Genomic DNA, 26,680 nt, shown 5'->3' on the forward strand with positions numbered 1-26,680 from the left:
CCAAACAACAACTCTATCTCGTCCGTCAGAGCACTTTTCTCATATCCAACACATGAAGCTCTAAAATCGTCTCAAAGTCCCAGACTTTGCTTCTCTGTTTCCTCTCAAAGCAGCAGTGTCTCTCAGGAGCCATAAACACACAGTGAATACTGTGTTATCTTAGGGAACTTTGATCTGCAGTTGTATAAAGAAGAGAAAAAACACACACGCTGAGCAGATGGACTTAGCTGTTAGTCCTCAAACTGAGCTATGACTGTCAGGACAGAGCAGGCGAAGGACTGACATGACATGAACTTGAACACTTTGAGACACAAGGCTTTTGAGCTGAGACACAAGGAGATCTTCAGCTGGACTGAAGTCAAACTGCCAAACACGGAGGGGAAACAGTGAAGGGAAAGCAGAGGGGAAAAGTTTGTGACAGAAGAGGGAGAGGGGGGGGGGACGTTGACTTCCTGACCCTGCAAACGTTGACCAGCAACTTGCATCATCATGGACACAGGCATAGACATGGACCTCTATCACAGAAAAAGCTCCTCACAGGTCAGTCTGCTACTGTCGATCACTAAATCAGAAACATGTTACCGTTTTTCTAACTCGTCGAAAGGCCTACATTTAAATTCCTCTGATTAGTTTACAATGCTAATAAAATCAAACCATGTGCAAACTTGATTTCCTTTGTTTGACAGCTGCATAACCACTCATTTTACTAACTTAGTTAAAAACGAATTAAATAACTATAAGTTATGTTAATGTTTTTCTCTCTCAATGTGTTTCTGTTGCTGGAGGATATTTGAAAAAAAAATATCCAAGTTTGAATAAAAGATTTAAAGAGATTTTGGAAAGTAAGAAAAAAAATGCTTTATCATGGATACTTACGTAATTTATATTTTACCCATAAAATATAATATGGAAGCATTTTAAATAGTTTTCTTTTGTTTTATTTTATTTTAATTTATTCTTTATGCTTTGATTCATATAATGAATTTCCTTTTCTTTCTTTTTTTTCTGTTTTATCTCAAAGTGACATTTTTGCCAGACATATTTGTGTTTTCCCATTTTCTCTGCAATTTAAAATCATCTCTTTTTCTGATTTTTGATATTTGACAATAACTTTCTCTTGACCATTGAGTACTGGAACTGACTTCTAAGTTAACCGAAACCACAATGGTTTATTAAAAATATATACTCTATATATCAGTTCTGTCATTATTTCCATTACAGTTAATGGTTAATTAATCCAATGAGATAAATGTGGTGTGTTTAGTTTCTTTTGTTTAATTGCAGTTATTACATCTGCTTACAGATTTCCAGATTACCTCCATTATTCACTTGGTTTTAACAAAAGATTACGGTGCATAATGTACAGTAAATAAGTGTTCATTTTGTAATTTCAGTATCACTTCATAGATTACTCTCTAATCAAACATTTTATTGTCAAATTATTCTGGGGGAAATAAATGAAGGGTTTATGGACTCTTGACCTGCAAACGGTCTCAGGTTGTGTTTGCACTTAGAAACAGACAAGCAGGTGCATGTCAGAGCACAATCCTGCCCTTGCAGAAACACACACGCGGTTAAATATGGTGAATATTACTCCTTGAAGCTGTCCAATAAATTTAGTAGTACAATTTAGTATCGTAGAATCATTTCAAATTCAAGATTATCACTTTAGATTTACAAAAATGTTATGTTCAATGTCATATTATAAAATATGTGGTTTTCTGTGCAGCGTCTGGTTACTGGCACCATGTAACCATGTGTCCTTGTCTGTATGAAACTTCTCTTTAACAGCATCAAGACACAGAGTTGTTCTCGTCTGAAGAAGACAGCAGTCTCTACTTCACCTACAGCGGAGGGTGCAATGAGCTGGAGGTCAACAACCTGCACTATGAGGTAACTGAAGCACAACTGCTCTGCTTTCTTATACAGCTATCTTTAGCTTTGTGTGTGTGTCTCTCTGTATTGTATACAACCATGCATAGTACAAGCTCACTGTGTAAATGTGTGTGTTCACAGGTGGACACAGCGGCACAGATCCCCTGGTATGAGAGGTTGTCAGAGTTCAAGCTGCCATGGGAAATAAAAGGAAATAAGCAGACGGCCATTAACAAACTCAGCCTCCGTGTCCGCAGCGGTCAGATGCTGGCCATCATCGGCAGCTCAGGTGACACACACACACAAACAGCTTTCAGGCATTACCGTCTCTAATCATATACAGTGGGAAATAATTTTAGGTATTGAGGTTAAAATACTACAGTGTTACAGTTAAACATTGAAATCACAAGGGTGCTGCATATAGGAGCAAAGAAACAACAAAGTTAATCGACATCATTTCATTTGATTTTCATTTGATATTTCTGATATTTTGGGTTATTTTATGGAATGTACAGGATAGGCAAAAATAAGCCTCGGCTTCAGCCTATTCCTTTTTCGGTTACAGTTTCTTTATAATTTTGTTGTGAGCAAATGTTGACTGTAAGTCTGTGGTAATATTTGCCGATCAATTGCACATGATTTAAATTTTTTATATTGTAACCGAAATAAAACTATTCATTCATTCATTCATTCATTTGACGGAATAATTCAACTCTCAGAGACAAGTGACAGGGACAAGATAATTATGATAGAACATGTTCACTCTGATAAGAAACAAAGCTGGCAAATAAATGGAGAGGAGTAAACATTGTACCCTGAAGACTCAAATATATGAAAGCTTTAGTACTAAACTAAAAAGCACTACTTTAATAAAATATACTAAGTCATGCTGCACTACCAGGTATATGTACAATATATTACAAAAATATCCTATATATATGCAGTATATTTAGCACATTTCTCAGAAAACTTCAATTCAATTATGTTATTTATACTAAATACTAAACTATATACATGTATTTTCAGTCTGAACTTTCACTATAATATACAGTGTTGTAACGTAACGAGTACAAATACTTTGTTACTGTGCATAAGTACAAAATACACGTATCTGTACTTTACTTTGTTATTTATTTTTCTAGCAACTTCTACTTTTACTCCACTACATTTCCTCTCACTGTCTTTGTTACTCGTTACTACCAAATAAAATCAGAAGAAGAGTTGGTATTATGGTCTGTATTTATATAGAGCTTTTCAAGTTTTGATGAGCTGCTTTACAACTACAATTTTCACCCATTCACACGCTGTAACATGGGGTTAAGCGTCTTGCTCAAGGACACATGTAGACTAGCAGAGCCAGGAACTGAACCCACAACCTTCCAGTTGACAACTCACCCTATCACTGAGCTACCATGGCTCAACCCTAACTCCTAACTTTTTAAATACTTTTACTTCTAAATCTTATATACATTTAAATCAGAAAATGAGTAAGTAAGTAGAGTAAATGTCATACTTTAACCTCAGTATTATTATAAAAAGTGAATTCAACTTCTACCAAAGTCGTTTTCTGGTAGAATAATTTTACTTAAGTATCCCTTTAAGGTACTTTATACAAGACTGTATATACATTGTGTACTGACCCGTGTCTTCTCTTAGGTTGTGGTAAAACATCTTTGCTGGACATAATAACGTGTCGCGACGAGGGCGGCATAATGACGTCCGGTCAGGTTCTGATTAACGGGAAGCCCAGCACGAAACAGTTGGCGAAGAAGAGCATCGCTCATGTCCGTCAAGATGACCGCCTCCTCCCTCACCTCACTGTCCGTGAGACTCTCGCCTTTGTTGCCAAACTGAGGCTCCCCACCCACTTCACGCAGGCCCAGAGGGACCAGAGGGTAAATATGAGTCCTTATAATCCTCACTTGTCATTTAATTTTCCTCCAAATTACCAAAGATTATTTACTGACTATATATTTTGATACTTCCTGTCACAGGTGGATGATGTGATTGCAGAACTGCGGCTGCGACAGTGCGCAAACACCAGGGTGGGAAACGACTATGTGAGGGGAGTTTCTGGAGGAGAGAGGAGAAGAGTCAGCATCGCCGTCCAACTTCTCTGGAACCCTGGTGAGAAACAAAAAATAAATGATCAGTCTAAAGCTGAATCCTCTCATAAAATTGTGTTTTTAAATCAAAGTTCAATGAAATCCTCTTCAGACCTTCCATCTCTCTCTCTCTAAAATCTGTACCTGCACCTTTTTCCATGCCAGGTATTTTGATCCTGGACGAGCCCACGTCAGGTCTGGACAGCTTCACAGCCCACAACCTGGTGATCACGCTGTCCCGCCTGGCTCGGGGAAACCGTCTGGTGCTGCTGTCAGTCCACCAGCCTCGATCGGACATCTTCCAGCTCTTTGACCTGGTCGTGCTGATGTCGTCAGGTTCTGCCGTTTACTGTGGCGCGGCCCGGGATATGGTGCCTTACTTCACTGCACTGGGACATCCATGCCCTCGCTACTGCAACCCGTCAGACTTCTATGGTTAGTGTGAGCGTAGAAAGCTGTCGGAATGGCAGCAGCAATGTTTGAACGCTATTATCACTCCTACTCCTTGGGAATGGGAAATACACTCATCATCTCATCTATCATGTCAAATTTGGCCCCATTCATCTTTGGAAACCATTTACCATCCATCATTTCTCTGTGTGTGTGTTTGTCCAGTTGATTTGATCAGTATAGATCGACGCAGTCCGGAGAAAGAGGCCGAGTGTTTGGAGCGAGCCACAATTCTCTCTGCGCGGTTCATGGAGAAGGTCAGAGACACCAATGATTACATGTGGAAACCAGCTGGGACCAACACTGCACCAACACTACCTGAAAGGTTTGTGTACATGCCTTATATCTTAGATTTGGCCTGTTTTTTGTCATTATTTTTGAGGATGAGACATTATTTGGCCACAATGTCAGTAAAATAATTAATAAAATGGCAGGTACATAATAAAAACAACACATTTTGATGCCTAGTTGTCAGACAAACAACTATTTAAAAGGGGAAACACAGGCAAGTAAATATCTATAGTATTCTGTGCACAAATTTAGAGTTTTTAAACAATCTTGTGTTTGTCTGTGAATTTTCTTATACTGTAAATGTATGTATGTACCTGGGTGACTTTGTGTTACTTCATCAATCAGAAAGAAGGAACATTAGATGGTGACTTGTTTTACTGCTGATGATAAGTCTTCAACCTCAGTCTAAAACATCCATTGCTTTTTTCTTTTTCCCTGCATCTCCTGCAGCCCCAGCATGTCAGAGGGAGACAGAGCAATAACTATCTCCAATCAAAGTAACAGATTACCTGGTAAACTCCACCAATTCACCACCCTTATCAGGTAACAACACACACATATGTATGTATTAGATGTGTCCCTGCTCCAACACACCTGTAGGACAGTGTTTCTCCAGGACCAGGACTGAGAAACACTGTATGGTGATAAAAAATGAAGTTAACTTTTCACCCACAGGCGTCACATGTACAATGACTTCAGAGACTTAGTCACATTACTGGTCCACGGCTTCGAGGCCTTGCTCATGTCACTGCTGGTCGGTTTTCTGTACTACGGGGCGGGAGAAGACCGTCTGTCCATCCAGGACACAGTTGCCCTCCTCTACATGATTGGAGCTCTCACTCCGTTTGCTGTGGTGCTGGACGTCATAGCTAAATGTGAGTAAATAAAAGCCATGTTGTTGTCCTTTTCACTTGGATTATTATTCCTTATGTGGCTGTTATAACCTCACAGATGATGTTCTGTGTTACTGCGCTGTAGTGACCTCACTACTGAAATTAGTCTTCATTCAAATAAAAAAAAATAAACACTCACGACCACTTCTTTTGGTAATAAATGTACCTAATAAAGTGACTTGGGGCAACATGGCAGCGCATGATGGCTAATGTGCCGATTGCACCTCTTCACTACATTTAATTATTTGTTATTCAGAAAAACTGTGTATTAACACTGTGCTGTAGTTACTGTATGTGTGTTTCATTATTCTAATTGAATTTAATGTCTGCAGGTCACACAGAGAGAGCCATGCTCTACCATGAGCTGGAGGACGGCATGTACTCCGTTACCTCTTACTTCTTTGCCAAGGTGAATGAACCACAGTCATAAAACTGCATCTCCACTAGGGGTCAGTGTCGCTCCATGCTGGAGTCACAGTGGAGCATAACGTGCAGCCTCAGTAATCTACAGTAGTGAAGGACAGGGAAGTTTTATGAACTGTGTGTCTGCACACAAACTCTTTCTTTCGTGCTTGCCTATGAAATGTTTGATCCCTGCAGATATTATAAAAGTATTGTATAGATCTGTCTGTTATCAAAGGTAACCTGACATAACTTTTTTGACCCCCAAACTTACCAGCTAATGTCTCAGTCGTTTCTCATCATTTAAAATGTATTTTAATGCCCCAAAGTGATCAACTGTGAAAGTTTAAAGGTGCATTATGTAATAAATCTAAAGCAACTGGCCGTAGAATCCTCCTAATATGTCACAGAGACTCAGGAATAATGTTCATATAACAAACTGAACTCACCAACAACAACAGCACAGCCAAAATATTTGCATTAAAAAAATATATTTTGCAGACTGAAAATCATGTTTATGTTTTGAAATCATGTTTTGGCATGTGGCGCCACCTACTGCCGTCCAATCATTGCAGTCAGTAGTGTCTCAGCTGCCGAGCAACCACGGGTTGCCAGTTAACGAAACCTAAAAGACCTCGGTATTTTGAATTTGAATGCAGTAACCGTTTTTGGCCACATTCTTACATATGGCACCTTTAGGTAAATTATTCCAGGAAACATCAACAGCATAGTGAGCAGCTTTCTTTCCAAATTCTGTTCCAACTCTGTAGCTGACATTTGCAGATTATCATGATGATTTTGAGGATTAACACTGTCACTTGGAATGTCTTCAGATTCTGGGGGAACTACCAGAGCACTGTGTGTTCACCCTGGTCTACAGTTTGCCCATCTACTGGCTGGCTGGGCTCAACGATGCTCCGAACTGTTTCCTGCTCAATTTCCTGCTGGCTTGGCTGATGGTTTACTGCAGCCGTGCCATGGCTCTGTTTGTCGCCGCCGCTCTGCCCACCCTGCAGACCTCAGCGTTCATGGGCAACGCCTTGTTCACCGTCTTCTATTTGACGGCAGGCTTCGTCATCAGCCTTGAAAACATGTGGCTTGGTGAGGAGAGGGATCAGGTTAATGAGTTATTCATGCTTGGTGTGAGGACAGATGATGCTCAGTGTGTGTGTTTGTCTTTGACCTCCTCAGTGGCCACATGGCTGTCTCATGCCTCCTTCATGCGCTGGGGTTTTGAGGGAATGCTGCAGGTGCAGTTCAGAGGGAACAAGTATCCTGTCAGCCTCGGAAACTTCACCATCAATATTGACGGCATATATGTGAGTTCAAGGCTACACTGTCATATATCCGAGTCCTTAGCCGTGTCTCAATTCATGGTCTGCAGCCTTCAGAAGTAGTTGGTATTGAATAGTTATGTTGCGCATAGTTAAAGGCGCCATAAGTAAGAATGTGGCCAAAAACGGTTACTACACTCAAATTCAAAATACCAAGGTCTTTTAGGTTTCCTTTTCTCCGCCATTGTAGCTCAGACGTAACTGGCAACCCGTGGTTGCTCAGCAGCTGAGACTCTACTGACTGCAGTGATTGGTAGACTGCGGTAGGTGGCGCCACATGTCAAAACATGATTTGCGGTTCGCAAAAGATTTTTTTTAATGTGAATATTTTGGCTGTACTGTTGTTGTTGGTGAGTTCAGTTTGTTATATGAACATATTCCTGAGTCTCTGTGACATATTATGAGGATTTTATGGCCAGTTGCTATAGATTTATTGGATAATGCACCTTTAAATAAATGCACAACATGATTATATAGTCATTGTTATTTAGTTGTAAGGTTCAAATTAACGATAATTAAACAATTATATAGGACATCTTTAGACCATTTTACCACTAATTGGCCATAAAATCCTCCTAATATGTCACAGACTCAGGAATAATATTCATATAACATACTAAACTCAGGAACAGCAACACTACAGCCAAAATATATGCATTAAAAAATATTTTGCAGACTGCAAATCATGTTTTGGCATGTGGCGCCACCTACTGCCGTCTACCAATCATTGCAGTCAGTAAAGTCTCAGCTGCCGACCAACCACGGGTTGCCAGTTACGTCAGAAAACCAAACCTAAAAGACCTCGGTATTTTGAATTTGAATGTAGTAACTGTTTTTGGCCACATTCTTACATATGGCACCTTTAAATTAATGATGCATTTTCTGAACTGTCACCATGATTGTGTCCGATTCAGTCCCTGAAATTAAACATTCAGGGGCTTCAGACTGAGACAGTCTTATACTGTATGTGGACAAACTGATGATCTCCATGTTGCTCTTCTCTCAGGTGGTGGAGGCCATGAACATGAACCAGTATCCTCTGTACTTGTGCTACGTCGTCCTGGTGGCCGTCTGTTTCAGCTTCATGGTGCTCTACTACTTGTCCCTGAAGTTCATCAAACAGAAATCTAGCCAGGACTGGTGAAAACATCTGGATCTGACACCACACTGAGTTCTAGTTCGACTGGTTCGACATTGAGCTTTCAGTTATTAGTTTTACTGTGAAAAGATTGATTAATTCTAAAACAACATTTCCTTTGCAAAAAGTGTATTAGCATTCATGTATGAAACAATTACTCACAAATTTGACTTTTTGGAACAATCTCAACATATAGTGCTTAATGAAAGTGTTAGACCACCTAAAACCACAGCTGCGCTAAATTGCCAGCTTTAGAAATTATAAAAATATGTTCTGTAATGGTTAATTCACCAGTGTGTATAAGTTCTTTAACCAAATGATATGTTTAATGCTCAAATATAATTATTATTATCATAAATGTGTTTTCTTTTGTTTTTTAACAAAAAAAAGAGTTTTGAGTTTTTTTTTAAAATTATTTCTTGATTAAGATGTCAGATTATAGTTATTTACTTACATTCTTAAACAGAAACATTAGTTTTAGTGAGCCGGCTCACATTTGCCTAATAAATAACAATAGAAGTTTTAGTTTTAAACATGTTTTTGAAAGATTTCTAAAATATTATTTTTCCCCAATTTTATGGCAGGTGGTCTAATAATATAATAAGCAGTGTTTTTTTTAAATCTGTGAATAATTATGGAAAGAAAAATTAAAACAAGCCTTTTTTTTATGCAGTACGGCTCTCTGCTGCTGGGTGGCAGTAGAGCTCTGCAGAAACACCTATTAAAATGATCCATTTCTTTTCCCTCTCTTCTTTTCCCTCCACGTTGGCAGATATCCATCTGCAGCTTTGTTCCATTTTCAATCTTCTTCTTTTTTCTACAGCTTAATGTTTTTTTTTTTTTGTATGTAGGTCATTAAGTGTAATAATGTGTATACCAGTATAGGGAGCGGGGGGGGGGGGGTCTAGTAGAGATTTAGTAAGTCACACTCAAAAAAAAAATATCTTGTACTTGTGTCCTCTTAGATTGAAGATTATGTAAGATGTGTTTTTTGCACAAAAACCCTGTTAAACATTAACCTATTATGTTTGAGTCCAAATTAGAAAAGTATTACTAAATCAAAATTGCTTAACTTTGTCTTTGTCAAAATTGCTACCATTTTTCTTTACACAGTGTTGTCCACTGAATCTGTGCACTCTCATGTCAAGTAATATCATTGATAATGATCCATTCACCACACTACTTCCTTGTATTTTTCTAGTATAAGAACTTCACACGTGCTTTTCTGCTTACATATAGAAGAAGATATTGTCGTTACTTTGGACAAACGTCCATATCAAGTGGTCTTCTCTCTCTAAGTCAACACAAGCTGTTTCGCAAAGAGAGCAGCTGAGGGAAAACAACTCAACAGCATTACTTTTGAATGTGTTTTTGTTGCGGATCATTAAACGCATGTATGACATCATTATTACCTGATGTGGTTGTTGTCGATGCATCCATTTTAAATCAGTTACATTTACGATTGCTCGTGAATCAGTGTCCGGATGAGACCATGTCACCCTCTGTTTTTCCAAGGTGACACACTTGATAACATTTTCACTTTCAGACTCTAAAAGTGGTATAATCTCCACCAATGTCCCACAGGAAACACACACACACACACACACACACACACACACACTGATACACACACAACATATCACAGCACAGACGTCTCTGGCATTTCAGTGATTTAGAGTGTCATCCCTGGTTGCCACAAGCGTGAAGCTGTGATCTTCACATATGACACCTCAGCTCAACACGGACCACACACACACACACACACACACACACACACACACACACACACACACACACACACACACACACACACACACACACACACACACACACACACACACACACACACACACACAGCAAAAGGATGCCTCTCCCCTGTCTCCCCTGCAATCACATCCTCACTTCTTGATCTGGACAGACAGAGACCAATCCTCTGAGACACAGGCACACTTCATTCTGTCGCTCCCCTCACTCTTTCTGCCTCTCCTCGCCTTTTTCTTGATCCACTGCTCCCTCTCATGGGGATGGAGGGAGGCGGGGCCAGAGGTTAGACAGATGGAGGTGGGTGATACACACTCAGTCTCAGGTTTGCTCCTGCGGGAATGGTGTGATGGAGACGGCAAAAGAGAAGGTGGAGCTGAGAGAGAAGTACATGGAAGTCTCACTAAGACTTTCTCTCAAGTCATGAGAAGGCCAATGTCATATTTTGATCATATTTATTCAAGTATCGCCTCTTCGATAGAGGTGCAGAAATGCATGTTTGCAGGAGAGTCTGAACAGTTGTATGGAATAAAAATGTACTCGAATGTAGTCATATTTACTGGCCTGTGGATGAGTCTGGAAAGGGTTTAGTCACCTCCCACTTGCAAGAGGCCTCAATTGGATGGACCTACAACCAATGATCTGGATGGCGTTTGCAGAGTTACTCAAAACGTGTTGACATACGTGCTTATTGTAGTTTTCTGGGAGCGATATCTATCTATTAAAGGTGTCTAATGACTTTTGCATGCACATAAAAAACGCTTCTCTGTCGCCATCGTGTTAGACCAGTTTCAACCAGGCTACATGTTTACCGTAAACACATTTCCACTGAATTCGATCTGCTATAATGTATTTAAAAAGCTGTCTTTCATTGTTGTGGCAGATTCCCCACTTCAAAGACATGAATTTGCAATTGGATTTCACTTAATGATCAAATGTTTTCACTTTTCTTTTCCACATTCTGCAAAGTGCTGTCGCAAAGTTTTTTTAATTGCTGTCAGCTGAAGTTGTTAGTTCTGCTAGACCAACTTTATCTATGGAGACCAGGGTTATTATAGTTAATAAAAACTAAGTAAAATACACACCATTTGAAGTTTTACTTTTGATTTACCTGAAAGGTGTTAAAGGTTAAAGAATGAAATTAAAGTATTTGAGAATCCATGTTTGATGTCACATTCATCCTTTTCAGCGTCTACAAGTCAAGGCTTTCTCTTAATACCTGAAAAACTAAGAATAAGACCAAAACTAAATAATTCCCCAAAAATAGAAACTAAACTAAAACTACTAAATCATTTGTTGAATTAACTAAAACTAAACTGAAATAAAAAAGCAAACTGAAAAATTAATAAAAAATAAAAACTAATGAAAATTATAATAACCTTGATGGAGCCTCACTTTTAAAGATGGTAAACTATGGTGACCTCAATTACAATATATCAAGAACACATTTGTGCATAATGTAGCAATTCATTTACAGCCATATAAAATTTATTTTTTTGATTTGGTAAAGTAATAGTTCCCAAGATATGTTTGGTAACTGTTTTATGTATGTTATGTAAAGCATATGCAAATTTGTTTGGGGATGCAAAAAAATATCTCCCACGACTCATCTATGCGTCCTGACTTGGGAAACAGACCAAAAAATTGTTAGGTTAAGAAAAAAAAATAAGGCTGTCCCCTCGACAAAATTTCACTGAGGTCAGGTTGAAAATGCCCTTGTCATTTTTAGGCCCTTAAAAATGGGGTCAGAAGACAGACTTTAAATTGCTCATAATGTGCCATTCACTGCTTGGGCCCAGTATTACTGCTGCTGTTACTGAGATGAGACATGAGACCAGTTCTGTCCGGAGAAACAGAAACCATTTCTTCTTCCACCGTCCCCTCTCACTTCTGCTGTCACTGCAGTCAACAGCCACTTTAGGTCGCTGAGAGGCTACCGCTCCATTCACCTGTGTTTCAGCGCATCACACGCTGCACTGCATCCAGCACACACACACACACACACACACACACACACACACCCACACACACACACACACACACACACACACACACACACACACACACACACACACACACACACACACACACACACACACACACACACACACACACACACACACACACACACACACGTATGCACACACTCAAGTGAGGAAATCTACTTGTCGAAGCAGATCAAGGAGCAGCACAGGATACAGGAATTTGTTTATATGAAGAGAGATTATAAAGGAGAGAGGGAGAAGAAAAGTGGGTGAAAAAAGTTAGAGGAGGAGGAGTAAGAGAGGTTTATGAAGCCTTTTTGTGAAGGGGAGGAAATAAAAGGTAAATAATAGATCATGGAGATGAATTATTGAAGGGGTACATTGATGTTTTCATGTGGGGGGAGGTGAGCCTATATATTCTTGGGTTCATTCATAAAAACTGTATAAATGAATATGAAAGGGTGAGGGAGAAAGAGGATGTTGTTGCTATGTCAGGTTTCAAGAGCTTACTCCATCCACCACCACACAGTAATACTGATTCACACTGCTTTTCTGAAAATTTTGAAAATTCATAATAGCAGAAATGTATGACTGCAGTTGTTTGATAATGTTTTGTCAGTGCATGTGACATCTTTCCCAGAATCATTCCCATCACCATGTTAATTTTTATTATTCTTGTTCTGTATACAAAGTGGGATTTTGTAATATCTTCTCAAAGTCAAAATGGATTTTCTTGTGTTGCTTGGACTAAAAGAAAACCAGTTCAAGTTTGAGTGTACTCCAAAGGTCTGTCCATCAAACTGAAATACTTGCTTCTGGCTGCCACAGTAGAAACTAAGCAAGGGTTAAGACAGACAGACACTCCCACTCACCAATCTAACCTCTCTCCAACACACACACACACATACAAGCAGCCTCCCTTTTAGGAGCCCTACAGTCCTAGATTTGTTTTTTGAACTGACAGGTGACAGCACAGTCTACATCAACATAGGTCTACTCTCACTAACCACACAGCTCTCCTTTTAAGGACTGCCATTGACTTCCATTCATTTGGACAACGTAAACAAAACATTATCCCTAACCCTAACCCCAACCCCAACCCCAACCCCAACCCCAACCCCAACCCTAACCCCAACCCTAACCCTAACCCTAACCCGAACCACAATTCAAATCTTCGCCTCAGAAATTACACACTGCCTCATTGGGACCAGGTTTTGGTACCCCATGAGGACTACTGGTCCTGACAAGGTCAGCGTTTATGCCTGACAAGGCACACACACACACACACACACACACACACACACACACACACACACACACACACACACACACACACACACACACACACACACACACACACACAGAGTGCTGTCTGCCACCAGCTGATAGGTGACAGGGAACAGGCTCTGCCTTTTGGGCATGTCCAACCCTGGTATGTCTGGAGCTGTCTTCTGTCTGTACAGTGTAGTGTGTGTGTGTGTACGTGTGTGTGTGCGTGTGTGTGTGCGTGTGTGTGTGCGTGTGTGTGTGTGTGCCAAATGCCAAACCTATTCGTGCCCAGACTTGTGCAAAGAGGACAAAGAGCTTTTGCGAACCTTCCTAGCCTGGATGAGATTCTACTGCACAACATCAGTCCAACAACAGTTAGAAGCTTGTGGATTTTTGTGTTGGGGGTTCGAACATGTCACAAGACATGCCAGGGGAAGGGAAAAAAAAGAGACACAAGGAAACAGCAGCCTACCCAGGACTGCTGGCATGACAGCCAGCGGCAGGGCCAAGACAGCATGGCACATGCCGACCTCAGACCCCCACATCCCCCCTGCCTCCCCCTTTCCCCACAGACTCTGACAGGCAGCACAGGAGCCCATTGGCCCAGTGAGGGGTGGACAGCCATCTGACAACTCCCCACCTGCGTGACCTTTACCATGCTTGACCCCCTGCAGGAGACAATCACCTTATAGCAAACAACCCCAGGGGAGATGTCGACACGGCACAGTCAGAAAGACACACACGTGGACAGACATAAAGGCATAAAGGACACGCACAGTGACAGGAAGTTAGTGGAGGAACAGTTTGTGATTGCAAATGTTTGTGATGAGTCCTTTAAATGTGACTGGCTGCTGTCCGAAAACGAAAGGGATTCTGCCTTAAAGCGAAGTAAGGATTTCAACCTTCAAATAGTGTCTCCAAGGTTATTTTGATTGTTCATTAACTCATAACAAGGTGAATGTCATCCCTGTCTAAGCCTGAACAGGTTGGCAAAACCTGCATTGGCATGATGTAACTTCTGGTTTTGGGTCCATGCCACAAAAATAATTGATAACATTTAATTTTACAGCATATTTCATACAGTAGGTCATTTTTTCATAAGAGGGTTGTATTTATTTTGTAATGTCTTGAAAAATAAAACAATGTAATCACATTTATATAAAATACTATAACATAGACTACTGTACATGGTCAGAAGACATACATTAGAAGTCTTGATTCATTGGTATCATTGGCTTGTCAACAAATGCACATTACCTCGACATATATCCTACATAATGCTAATTTAAAAAAAAAGAAGTTATTTTCACTTGGTGTCACCTTGAAGATGTAAAAAAAAAGAGCAATCATAGAATAAGGATTTGTTGACATAAAAATACAACAAATATTAATATAATTTTAATTAAAGAGTACTTTGTACTCAATATATATGGATATGATCTGTAGAAAATGTACACATTAAATACAAAAAAAATGAAACAACACAACTACAGAAAATGTAACTGGTGGAGACTGGTGGAGGGTGGCAGTGTTACACTACAGTGTCGATGCTGACTGAAGTAAAAGCTCGACGAAGAAGTCAGTCGTACGTCATCAAAACGCGTCATTGCAGCGCAGCTTGTGTCAAAGCGAATGTGAAACGTAGCTGTAGCAAACGAGTAAGTTCATTTTTCATGTTTAAGGCATTTGAGTAACACTGAAAACTGACAAATATTTGTATTGACTGCGAGAGCTGCTAAATAAATGTTCGTGGCGACCAAAACTTATATTTTCGATTGAGTTACGGATGTAGCGCTTGTACACTGTTGTGCTAATGTTAACATCATGGATGTCTCACATGGAACGCGATTTCGCAATACAGTGGCGATTTTGTGTTTTCGTCCGTAAAATGTAGATGTCTCAAATGTTAAATGCCGTATTGAATAGACTTTATTTATTCGCGTTATCCATATTGTGTAATGTATTTATTTTAAGTCACAATGTGAAAAATGTAGCTTTATTGTTGTCTTGTTAAACAGATCTACACGTCACAGTTGTCTGGTTTCTTGATAAATTAATAAAAGGTTTATTTATCATAATTAATGTTTTTATACATATTTAATTTCACAATAGTGAAAATGAGCTTTTTACAAGTGGGGATTGGCTGCTGTCCACATTTAAGTTGGCACTGATACCTTGAATTTGTACCCCTTTTCAACACTGTACCCTGTATGTACTAACAAAAAAATGTAGTCCAACAATAAGTCCAAAAATTGTCCTTTTACTTTTTGCTGAAATGTACTTTGTGACAGTTGTGTCTAAGGATCTCACACATTCTAATCATTTTATTTGTCATCTATCAAATTCTTAGGTTACCTGTTGTGGGGCCTTCACCTTTTGATACAACATGAATCCACTGATTAGACGAAGACTTCCTTCTTCTGTGAGGACTCTTCTGACAGACATTGGTCCAAAGGAAGAGTGGATTGATGCAGAGCCCGAGTCGGTGACCAAAGACGGGATTCTGCTCCCATCCAGAGGAGCTGTTTCTGGAGAAGATGTGCTGCTTATGCCAGCACAAGCACAAGAGGAGGAATCATCAGAGGATGGAAGTAACACTGGGAGGAATGTGGTCTGCATGTTTTGTAAATGTAAACCCTCTTGCTACACCTGTCCTCGGTGTAACCTGCAGTACTGTGGCTTGGTTTGCTACCAGAGCCCAGCTCACGTTGACTGCTCAGAAGCATTTTACAAGGAGTTTGTTCTCGAGGAACTGAAGGACATGGGGAAAACGGAGGGCAATGAGAAAAAGAAAATGCAGGAGGTTCTTGTAGGACTGAGACAGATGGCAGAAAGAACAGATGGGGGGATGGGACGCTTGTTAAAAGAAGCAGGTATTGTGGCAGATGAAGCAGATGAAGGAGAAGAGTGCACAGCAGAGAAAGTACAGGTTGTGGAACTCTTGTCCAGGCTAGCAGATCTCCAACAGTCTGGAGAGGGGAGTGCACCAGAAATTGAGGCTATTTTGAGAAAACTGGACGAGATCGGAGGCGGGCATATGCTTCCAGGAGACATAGATGAAGATGATGAACATGCTGAAGGGGGGCCGGACATGGCAGAACGGCTCTCAAGGATGGATTTGGACAACCTTTCTGAGGAGGAGCTGTGGGAAATGCTTGATGGCAAAGAAAAAGAAAAGTTTATTGATCTGATGAAGTCTGGAGCTCTTGGTGGGTTTGTTCCCCTCTGGAAGCCATGGTGGGAGGAGCATAATGAGGAAGGGAGAAAGCTGGTGGAAGAAGTCGGCAAAGTGGAGAGTGAGTCATTAACTGCTGTCGATGAAGATGATGCTTATAACAAAGTCAAGACATCACCTAAAGAGGCCAAAACATCTACAAAGTTCAAAGCGATTAAAGGGAGAAATATAAAGGAAACGAGCAAAGGGAAAGCAAGATCAACAGTTCCCGCTGTGCCTCCAATCTCCTCAAAAATTCAAAAGTTGAGTTCTTTGTGTGCAAATCCATCTCCCTTGATATGCTACAGCTTGATCAATGCACTTTTTGGCTACACCATAACTCTGTGTCGATTTAACGGTGACACTAATTCGTTGATGTTTGAATTCTGTGACATGATTCTCGCTCTGTCAGAGGCACTGAGCTCAAGCAGAGTGTTCAGCTCTGTCCAAGAGGCTTTAGACCGTGGAGACACTGTCTCGAGTGGAGGCTACCTCGACAAGGAAGATCCTCTTGCCCCAGCCAGGGCACTGGAAGCTGTGGCTCACATCATGACCGGCAGAGATGGAAAAGATTCTACAGGATACTGCCTGGCAGCTTTAAGTCAGCTTCGCTCTGTTCTTTCTCAGGCAAGAGCAGCCCTCTCTAAAGAGGGAGAGGAAGGGGCAAGGAGGCAGAAGTACTTCCTGGCAAACAAAAAGTGTGAATTCTTTCAAGCTTGGGTCTTGGACAATGCACCCCAGATTCGCCGACTTGCTCTTGAGTTATGGACTGAACACAGTAAAAGACAGAGTGCGAGGGATAGCCTGGAGAAAGAGAAAACTGTCGTAGAGGAGAACTTGAAAAAAGGGAAGATGAGAGGGAACAGTAAATTGATTGAAGAAGTGAGCCTTTAAAAAGCATTCTTGAACATGTTGATATTTGTATTTGTAATTAAAATGTATGACCACTTTGTTCAGTTGTGACTGTGTAATTCATCCATATACTCATTACTGCTCCAATGAATGATGAATACTCATACTCTGGTTATTTAAGTGCTCATGTAAACGGAATAAACGGAACAAACAGATATCATTATCAGTTTATTGCTGTTATCGGTTTTTGAAAAACCTGTTTAACACACCTAGGTTTCTGTCAATAATCTGATTTCTTAGAGACATATATACAGCTTAAAAGGTTTATTCCAATTACCCGATTATTGCCAGTATTTTTCTTTTTAGTGTGCATTTAAACGCACTCACTGTTGACCCCAATGTCTCATTATTTACACAGACATCCATAACCATACCCAGTGCCCTGGACTAGAGCTAAACTGAATAGCTAATTGATGAACTGAGAGATCCAATTTACCAATTGTGTACTTTATTTAAAAGATAACTTGGAAAGTATTTTAAAAAATCACATCTAGAAGCTAATGCAAGTGAACACCCAATTTTGCTTCTGGAAACATAAATGGTCAGATTTTCTGAGAACAGCCAATCATTACAGAAAATTAAGTCAAAATTGATGATGTCGACATAAGTGCTTTTCTATGGTTTCTGTGTTTTTCTAGTACTTCTCTGGTAAAGTACTTTGACCTTGAACAAGTCAACTGTAATTGTATTATAAAAGAGACTATACAGCAGCAATGGCATAAGTGGCATAAATTGGGTGTTAAAGACTGTTAACATCTATTTTTCTTTTCTTTTTTCCAAGTGACCAAAAAGGTCACAACAAAGTCATTTAGTTGCTGCAAGGAAAGATGAAACATAAATAAGTAACTCAATAGAGAAATACATATTATAATATGTATTTATTTTGCTTATTAAAAACATAAGTGAAATAAATAAATAATAATCGAAATATTTAAACATCTATTTATTTATTTATTTATTTATTTATTATCTATTATTACCGTGGCCCACATGTTTATTTGTGTATTTATTTACTCATTTAATTATGCCATGTTATAAGCCAATGGATGGACAGTTAAATATGTACAAATGCAGACATAAATGTTTCTAGTTTTATGACTGGGCAAGACCACTTTTGACAAATGTATCTTGACTTCAGCTTGAAGTGTACATTTTATAGGTCCAACAATAACTACATATTTACGTCTATTATGAGTTGTGATTAGTGAAAAAAAGATCCCATATGCTCAGTTGACGATACTCTCGCGATACTTCCTTTCTTAGGTGAGACATGTGGTACGGAATCGGATGCTCTTTCACGCTGCGACAGCCAACATGGCCGCACTCTTGAGATCAGCCCGGCTACTCAAAATTTCACCTTCGGGCTTGCTTCACATCACGGGGACGAAGAGGAATGCAGCACCGCTCAGTCGACTGTACAGCGGAGCGCTCGGTTTCTCAAGGACCGGAGCTTGTCACAGACTCATCAGCCCAGCGAACGCGTACAGCAGGTAACATTATGCAGCCTGTTAGCCCGTGTTAGCCCTCCATGTGTGACGCAGAGATGTCATTGAGGCTCAATGACAGTCTGAACCACACATGTGATATGTACACCAATATAACCTGCGCAATTAAATGTACTCTATGGACACTGTAGCAGTATGACACACAATATAAACGCTTTATAATGAAAATACATGGATTGTGTTTAACCTCAGAAGTTATGTATCTAAGCACCCACGCTACCAACCTATTATGCTATAATTTAGCCTGATAAAAGGAGCATGTGAACTTCAGTTTATCTACTGGTGCCGCTCTAGTTTTTATGTCGTTTTTATGTTTTGTCTTAGCTTTAAATTCGTCTTACATTTTAGCAAGAGGCCATTCAGTGAACTTTAGCCATCCAGGATGTGATGCTACAGCTACAGTAGATGCTTTTCTTCAACCTTTTCATAACGAATCACTCGGGAAGAAGCATAATATGAGGCTACAAACCTCCATTGATGTTAAAGAATGGTAGATATAGCAGGTGTAGTTTACTCTGGTGCGGCCTTTTCTTTCAAGGTCATGACTCCAGTCTAAACCTTTGTGATGTAAAAGCTCCCAGAGCTACTACACATCTGTGGTTCCCAACCTGTTAAAATAGGGACTCACTTTCTACTGATGATTTACTGAAACAACCCGATTTACAACATAAATAGTGACGACCACAATGTTTCTGTGTTTTTCTGTCTACCCTGTACCATCTAATATAATTGTAAAACAGCCATACATCAGAGGTGGATTCAGTCTTGTTTGTCTGTTCTTTGTGTTTTACAACAGTTTACATTTTGCACCATTGCCTCCTCCTTCTCTTTCCTTTACCTTTTCATCGTCTTTGGGTTTGGATGGTTCCTGTTACATCTTTAATCTAGGATGGTTCCAGTAAAAAAGCTGGACAAATTCAGCAGATTAATTTAACTGTCAACCCCCCCAAAAATCTTGTGTGACACAGTTGTTGATTATGCTTCTGTTCTTCTCTTTTCTTCCCTTTTCTCAATGATCGTTCTCTCTTTTATACTTCTCTTCACTATATCTTCTGTCTCTGCTTCTCTGATGTCACTTTGTCTTCCTTTTGCAGTCGTGTGTTGCCATATGCAGCGGGGTGTGTGCGTGCCTATTCTGTGGCAGCAGACAAGAAGGATGAGGTCAGCGCTGCTGTGCAGTCCCAGCAGGCTCAACAGTTTGAATGGGCTCTGGCCAAACTGGACAGCTCTGTGAGGAGGACGGGCCGCATCACCAAGACACTACTGCTCCGCTTCTTCCATGATATCTGCCGGGCAGGTAGGCACGCTGAACAACAGATGGACATGTGACTAAATTGTGGTCTTTAGATCAGTGTGAGAAACAAAGCAATCAGACTGTATTAGCAGTGGTTCAATTTGGTTAAAGTTTTGCTGTCCTCACTTAATGCTTTCACACAGGCAAACACTGGTATGTTTGGGTTCTAGTTTTGTTAAGAACCTTGGTGCGCTCAGTGAATCAGCCTGCATTCACTACATTGATATATAAGAAGAACCCTTCTGGTTCTCCTTAACTGGTGTGAACCATAAGTTCTACTGCCCACATCTTCATAATTGGGCATTGCATGAATGAAACGGAACTAAACACAATAGTTGCAACATGGAGGAATGCATTGCACTTCTGCAAGCTGTCAATTCCCAAACATTTTGTCTCTTCTGGAGACAGGTGTCCTCTCAAGTACAACGTGCACCTAAATGTACACCGATGTTTCAAAATTTGGTTTGGGAACCAGAACCTTACTGGAGCAGTGTAGATGGGAAAGTGCAAGTGTGGTAGCATTGGCAGCAAAAGATGTGAGATTTGCAATTGCCAAAATTATAATTGTGAGAAACGGAGATGCTTATCAGTTGATTTACCAGATAATTTTTCTAGTTTGTTTTTGTGTTGTGACAAATTATAACTTTAGTACAAAAACGTTATTGACACCACAAATACAACCACAAAATCCTCATGTACATTTGTGCTCGGTCAGTGAATCAAATATTTTTGATGCGTTATCACTGTCATCCTTCCTCAACTTCTGTTTCATTCTGTTTAAAGGTTATCCCACTGGTAACCATGCTTTGTTGTTGCTGCGTAGCTGTGGGTCCCTGCTGCCTGAGGTGCCTATGGAGGAACGGACTGTGCTGGCCCACCGTGTGTGGGAAAATCTGGAGAAGATGGGTAAGAGGCCACTCCAGTGGCATCAATATATTTGCCTATGTATTTATTTGAAATGTAACGTTGACTACATAGTAGGGATGGGACTTTTTTGTCGACAAATCGATGTCAATCGAAGTGTCACAAACGCTATGGAGGTTAAAGAAGCTGTGCACGAAAAGGTGATCCTGCTGTCCAGGCTCCCTGCGCTCGCGATGACGATGCACGCGTCACCAGCTCGTTCTCTCGAGTGGCTGTGCGCGTCCAAGCGTGTGTGTGTGAGTGCAGTGCGAACGAGGTTGCGCTTAAGTTTAGGACGGGTGTGAGGGACATAACACAAGCGCTACACAAATGAAGACGGCATCTCACCTAATCAGGATCACTGTACTTCACTCTGGTGGACACCTATCAAGCGCAGGTTCAAAAACCTGAGCCGCCTGGCAAGTGGCGACACACGCGGAGAGTCCGCTTTTTTTCCTTTTCTTTGCCCCTCATTTTTATTATCGCTGTTCTGATGGTCAATAATGGACATTACAGCCATGTGTTTGAGTCTAAAATGAAGTAGTACACTGTAGAATAGTTTACACCCCCACATTGCACTGTTGCTGCTGCTGTGAAAAAAACATGTGAACACGTTCGACACGTAGACCTCGTCAATCGACTCTAAAAATGTGTGAAATTCCCATCCCTACTACATAGAAGAAATACAACAAGCCTGTAACTGTATGTTGTATAAGTTGCTGTTATAGCTTTACCCATTGCTCTCCAGGTGCAGTATTTGATGTTAGTCACTACAACGCCCTGCTAAAGGTTTACCTGCAGAATGACTTCAAGTTCTCCCCCACCGTCTTCCTGGCCAAGATGGAAGCAGCTAACGTCCAGCCCAACAGAGTAAGTGCTGCAGGGGCAATGATGGACAGAGAAAAAACATCAGACACAGACATCCACATTTCCAGTGAAACTGCTTTCTTGTAGCCAGTAGATAAAGCCATACCTAAAGCCATACATAACTCCAATATAGTGATTCTTGTCATGCTGTTTTTTCCCCAGGTTACTTACCAGAGACTCATAGCAGCCTATTGCCAGAATGGAGATATCGAGGGAGCGAGGTGAGGGCGGCGAATCAGTAAAGTTCATATTCTCATCAACCACCTTGATATTTAACAGATTCTTGAAAAGCAGCATTGTTGTCATCAGATGAATACTAGTTCACACATCATAGTATTGTATATTCAGTGTGCTTGTATGTCATAAGATAGAGAGACATGTGTATGTTTTTCAATCCCTGGTTTTGTCTCAGCAAGTGATCACCGGTCGTTTTAAATATTAAGGATATTCCTTCTTTAGATTGTTCTCATCTTCCATCGTAACTCTCTCTTTTCTCTGCATTCTCAGCACCATACTGGGTTTCATGAAGACCAAAGATTTGCCCATCACCGAGGCTGTTTTCAACTCCCTGGTCACAGGCCACGCTCGTGCAGGGTGAGTGGTGCTGCATTTTTTTCTTCTTCCTCTCTTTAAATGTACTGTATGATACTGGTGTTTGCTGGTGTAATTAGATTTTAAACCATCATCTTTATCACCTTGCAGTGACATCGACAGTGCAAAGAGTGTCCTGTCTGTGATGCAGGGAGCAGGAATTGAACCAGGTCCTGACACTTATGTAGCACTGCTTTCTGCCTATGCTGAAAAGGGAGACCTGGACAGTATGAAACAGGTGTGTGGCTTTATTTCTCATTTCTGCCCTCTTCCTTCAGTCAATGTTCCTTTTTATCTTATTTTTCTTACCTCTCTTTTGTTTATCCCTGCGTAACAAACCCCACATCATTCTCTCACTGTGCCAGACCATGGAGGAAGCAGAGAGAGCAGACTGCAGTTTAATGGACCGGGACATCATGCAGGTCATCTCCTCGTTGGCCAGGGCTGGACACCATCAGCATATCCCAGAGATGGTTGAGCGCTTGAGGCAAGAGAGGGGTTACATTCCAGGTATACAAACACCCCTTATTGTTTTCAATGGTATTGTAATCATCGGCAGCCATAACAGTATCAGTCAAGAGTGGAGCCCTGCTTAGTTCATGTGTCTTTTGTTTTTGTAGATGCCATGAACCTTTGTCTGAGCCTCATCACACAGGGTCAGGAAGACCCAGCTTTTCTCATCGTCAAGACCTTCGCCATAGGGGAGTCTGATGGTTTCCAGAATGACTCTCCCACCGTGGGCAACTTCTTCCTCAGACACTGCGTCAATATGGACACGGTAGATACGTTTTACTTAAAAGAGCCAATGCTGCATTTTGGTTGTAGAATTTTAACACTTGGAGCATATATTAAGTAGTAATTTAGATGTATAATATTTCATTTCTCTATCCCATGTCTGTCCTGTAGCCAGTGGAGAAGATCGCAAACTACTGTAGAGAACTCCAGGAGTCTCAGCGACACAATACCCCACTCATCTTCTCTCTGCGATGTGCTCTGGAGGCCAATAAGACTGGTACAGCACATGCTTCCTTTTATTTGACATTTGACTTAAATAATTTTATATTTTTATATCTGTCTTTAGCTTAATTTATTATTTCTGTACACACAGCCACATCAGTGTGCATTGCAGCCCTATTCGCTAAGTTGTGAATATGATTTTAAGGCATTAACCCATTTTCTTGACAAATGTTGATCTGCAAATTATATCAAGTAACTGTGATGGAAACTGGAATTTCCTGAATGTCTTTTTGTTTGTTTTACAGATATGTCTTTGGAGCTGATGAAGATATTGAAGGAGCAGAATTCACCCATTAGGCCACACTACTTCTTACCCCTCCTCAAACACATTGTTAAGGACAGGAACACAGCAGGTACACACACACACACACACACACACACACACACACACACACACACACACACACACACACACACACACACACACACACACACACACACACACACACACACACACACACACACTTAATTTATTAATTTTACTTCACGTACATGTTTATATTCCTCCTCTAAGACAGTTATAACTTTGTCAAATTTCCTTAAGTTTCCCAACAAGAGCTTTCTTGTTACCTTTGTGTGATTTAAGAGATCAAAAACTAACCTGTTTGTTACAGTACTTCTATCTTATGCTATAAACCCAACATCCCAGAATCACTCTGTCACTTGTATGACACTGGCCCAAAAACAATTTGAACCTGATGAGTTGTCGTGACAAGCTTGTTGTCTGATCTGAAAACTGTGAAGCACCGAACATGAAAAATACATGTCTACAAGCTGTTGGACATCCAGTCTGACAAGAAGAGGATTTTCTTTATGAGCATAGTAATAGCAGTTCATACATTTGTTGTTTTTGCTGTACAGAGGGGTTTATGACTCCCTCTGTCCGCTATACTAGAAAAGGCTTTTAAAAGAGAGTTCCCTCAAATATTAATGTCACACAGAGTGGTCAGACTGGGACAGATTTCATTGGGCTGGGGGGGGTCGAGGGCAAAAAAGGTCTGATCCCTGCAGGAGACTTCAAACTTGCTGTGCAATTGCCACAAGTCCACTTAAACCAGAGGGGGAAAAAAGGGAAAATAGTTATACATATACAATATTTCTAACATGTTGTTAGCAGAAACTACAGGTCAGGATATGCCACAACGTAATTTTACTAATTGGAAGTAGTGCATTGCGCTGAAACGCAGTAACAACGGGTAAACGGACGTTACTATTGGGTATACGGAGCTGGCAGGCAGTCGCCCCTGGAGTGGGGGTTGGGGAGCCGATGCATGACAATGCGTGAAAAGTGAATACATTATGGCTGTGCATAGTAAGTTTGATGTAGGACATAATAATGATGTAACATTATTACAGCGTAGCTGAGAATAAAAAAGGGTGCTATTACATTCCCACTGCTGTGGAGAACACGGGAGTAGCATGCTAGTTACTGAAACAAATCTAGAGTTTTATAAGCAGTGAGTTACACACACAGCGGTCGCCGTATTTAGTCAGCGACCATATTTAAACAAAGTACAAACACACACATTTTTAATAGAAAGGTCAAATAGAGCTTATAACTGACCATTCTGACATGTCCTGTTGCAGCCTACATACTACAACTTCTTCCGTGGCATCCTCTTGTTCAGGGTCGGACTCTGGTTCAAACATATATGGTTGAACCCCAAATTTTCCTCTTCCAGCCATGTTCCTCCCAGGGTTCACATTCAACTGTTGTCATGGTAGCTTGAGCGTGCCGGTGTCGACACACCCCCTGGTAGAAGTGGGTGTGTGTTAACCTGTGTCTCATTTGCATGTAAAGGGACCAGGCACAAAACTGAGCCTCCAGTTACAAGCCCAATTCCACTCCTTCTGGCCATGTATGTACAAACACACTTACCCACAAATCCAGCTTTTGAAATTGATCACCCAACGTAGAAGGTCCGAACATCAGCCACTCAATTATGACACCGTCTTTCAATAGTGGTCTCATATAAGAATGTCATATTTTATCATTATATTTTTTAAACCTCCACTTGCATTTTTAGAGCAATGGATTGGCTTTTCTTTTCTTTACTGAGATGAATCTTTACCTAATTGTTGTCTGCAGTCGTTAATGGATAATACCAAGGCAGCACAATTCATTTCAAAATAGTAAAAATGTGCTATATCCAAATCGTACCACATCTTGTTGCTCTTGATGATGGTGATTATATTCTCAGTAGAAAGTTATATCCATGAGGTACCTGTTAAAAAAAAAAAAAAAAAAAAAATCTAATATAACTAGGGCTGTCAAAAGATTAACATTTTTAATCAGATTAATCACAGGGTAGCTGTGGATTAATCACGATTAATTACCATTCGTAAATATGCCAGAAAAATTTGAATTTTCTCTTTATATTGTTGTAGGAACGGAGAGATAAAGTATGTGAAAAATTATAAATGTAAAGAACAATAAAATACTGTAAATAACTTGTAAAAAAAACCTATACAAACTTAGTAAAAATTCAACATTACATTGTAAAGAGTACACATAAGACAATACAAATATATAGAAAAAATAAAATACTGTAAATAACTTTTTAACTAAAAAAATTATACATTGCACTGTAAATAACTCACATTTATATAGAAAATTAAGTATATAAGTTTTCTTGGGGGTACTAAACAGCAGGAAATTCCTCATCAGCACCTTTTAACCCATTAAGGCCTGAAGCACCTGGAAAAAATGTCTCTAAAACCTGAGCTTCAATGGCTACTAAATGACTGATTTCTCAGCCTCTGTAGCAGATATAGGAACACAATTCAAAAAGTATTTGAGAGCTTACGCCTGTGGCTTTCCTGTGAAATTTAGTTTATTTAGATACAAAAACACTCCGTTGATTACTGTGGTAT

The 26,680-nt window shown here is 40.2% G+C and overlaps 3 protein-coding genes across 4 annotated transcripts in view; all 3 read left to right on the forward strand.

Moving 5' to 3' along the window:
• Window positions 1-489: 489 nt before the first annotated feature.
• Window positions 490-8,494, forward strand: abcg8 (ATP-binding cassette, sub-family G (WHITE), member 8; the record flags this gene model as incomplete). Its single annotated transcript, XM_083898018.1, has 13 exons — window positions 490-540; window positions 1,792-1,893; window positions 2,017-2,164; window positions 3,532-3,770; window positions 3,870-4,002; window positions 4,146-4,415; window positions 4,596-4,755; window positions 5,172-5,264; window positions 5,397-5,596; window positions 5,947-6,023; window positions 6,850-7,117; window positions 7,208-7,335; window positions 8,357-8,494. The coding sequence occupies 13 exons, from the start codon at window positions 490-492 to the stop codon at window positions 8,492-8,494; spliced, it is 2,007 nt and encodes a 668-aa protein (XP_083754144.1).
• A 7,395-nt stretch (window positions 8,495-15,889) lies between these two features.
• Window positions 15,890-17,611, forward strand: znhit2 (zinc finger, HIT-type containing 2; the record flags this gene model as incomplete). The annotated part of the gene is made up of 1 exon (XM_083898019.1): window positions 15,890-17,611. The coding sequence occupies one exon, from the start codon at window positions 15,890-15,892 to the stop codon at window positions 17,609-17,611; it is 1,722 nt and encodes a 573-aa protein (XP_083754145.1).
• A 1,305-nt stretch (window positions 17,612-18,916) lies between these two features.
• Window positions 18,917-26,680, forward strand: part of lrpprc (leucine-rich pentatricopeptide repeat containing) — a gene marked incomplete at its 5' end in the record, with an annotated part of 54,459 nt that continues 46,695 nt past the window's right edge. For both annotated transcript variants that reach the window (XM_083897213.1, XM_083897214.1), the window contains 11 exons: window positions 18,917-19,119; window positions 20,229-20,431; window positions 21,212-21,334; window positions 22,080-22,201; window positions 22,361-22,419; window positions 22,706-22,792; window positions 22,901-23,027; window positions 23,155-23,299; window positions 23,410-23,567; window positions 23,696-23,801; window positions 24,052-24,159. In XM_083897213.1, coding sequence (XP_083753339.1) covers window positions 18,917-19,119; window positions 20,229-20,431; window positions 21,212-21,334; window positions 22,080-22,201; window positions 22,361-22,419; window positions 22,706-22,792; window positions 22,901-23,027; window positions 23,155-23,299; window positions 23,410-23,567; window positions 23,696-23,801; window positions 24,052-24,159 — 1,441 coding nt within the window. The remainder of the gene's footprint in view (window positions 19,120-20,228; window positions 20,432-21,211; window positions 21,335-22,079; window positions 22,202-22,360; window positions 22,420-22,705; window positions 22,793-22,900; window positions 23,028-23,154; window positions 23,300-23,409; window positions 23,568-23,695; window positions 23,802-24,051; window positions 24,160-26,680) is intronic.

This window comes from Microchirus variegatus, assembly GCF_963457635.1.
Source record: "Microchirus variegatus genome assembly, chromosome: 11".
Taxonomy (NCBI): domain Eukaryota; kingdom Metazoa; phylum Chordata; class Actinopteri; order Pleuronectiformes; family Soleidae; genus Microchirus; species Microchirus variegatus.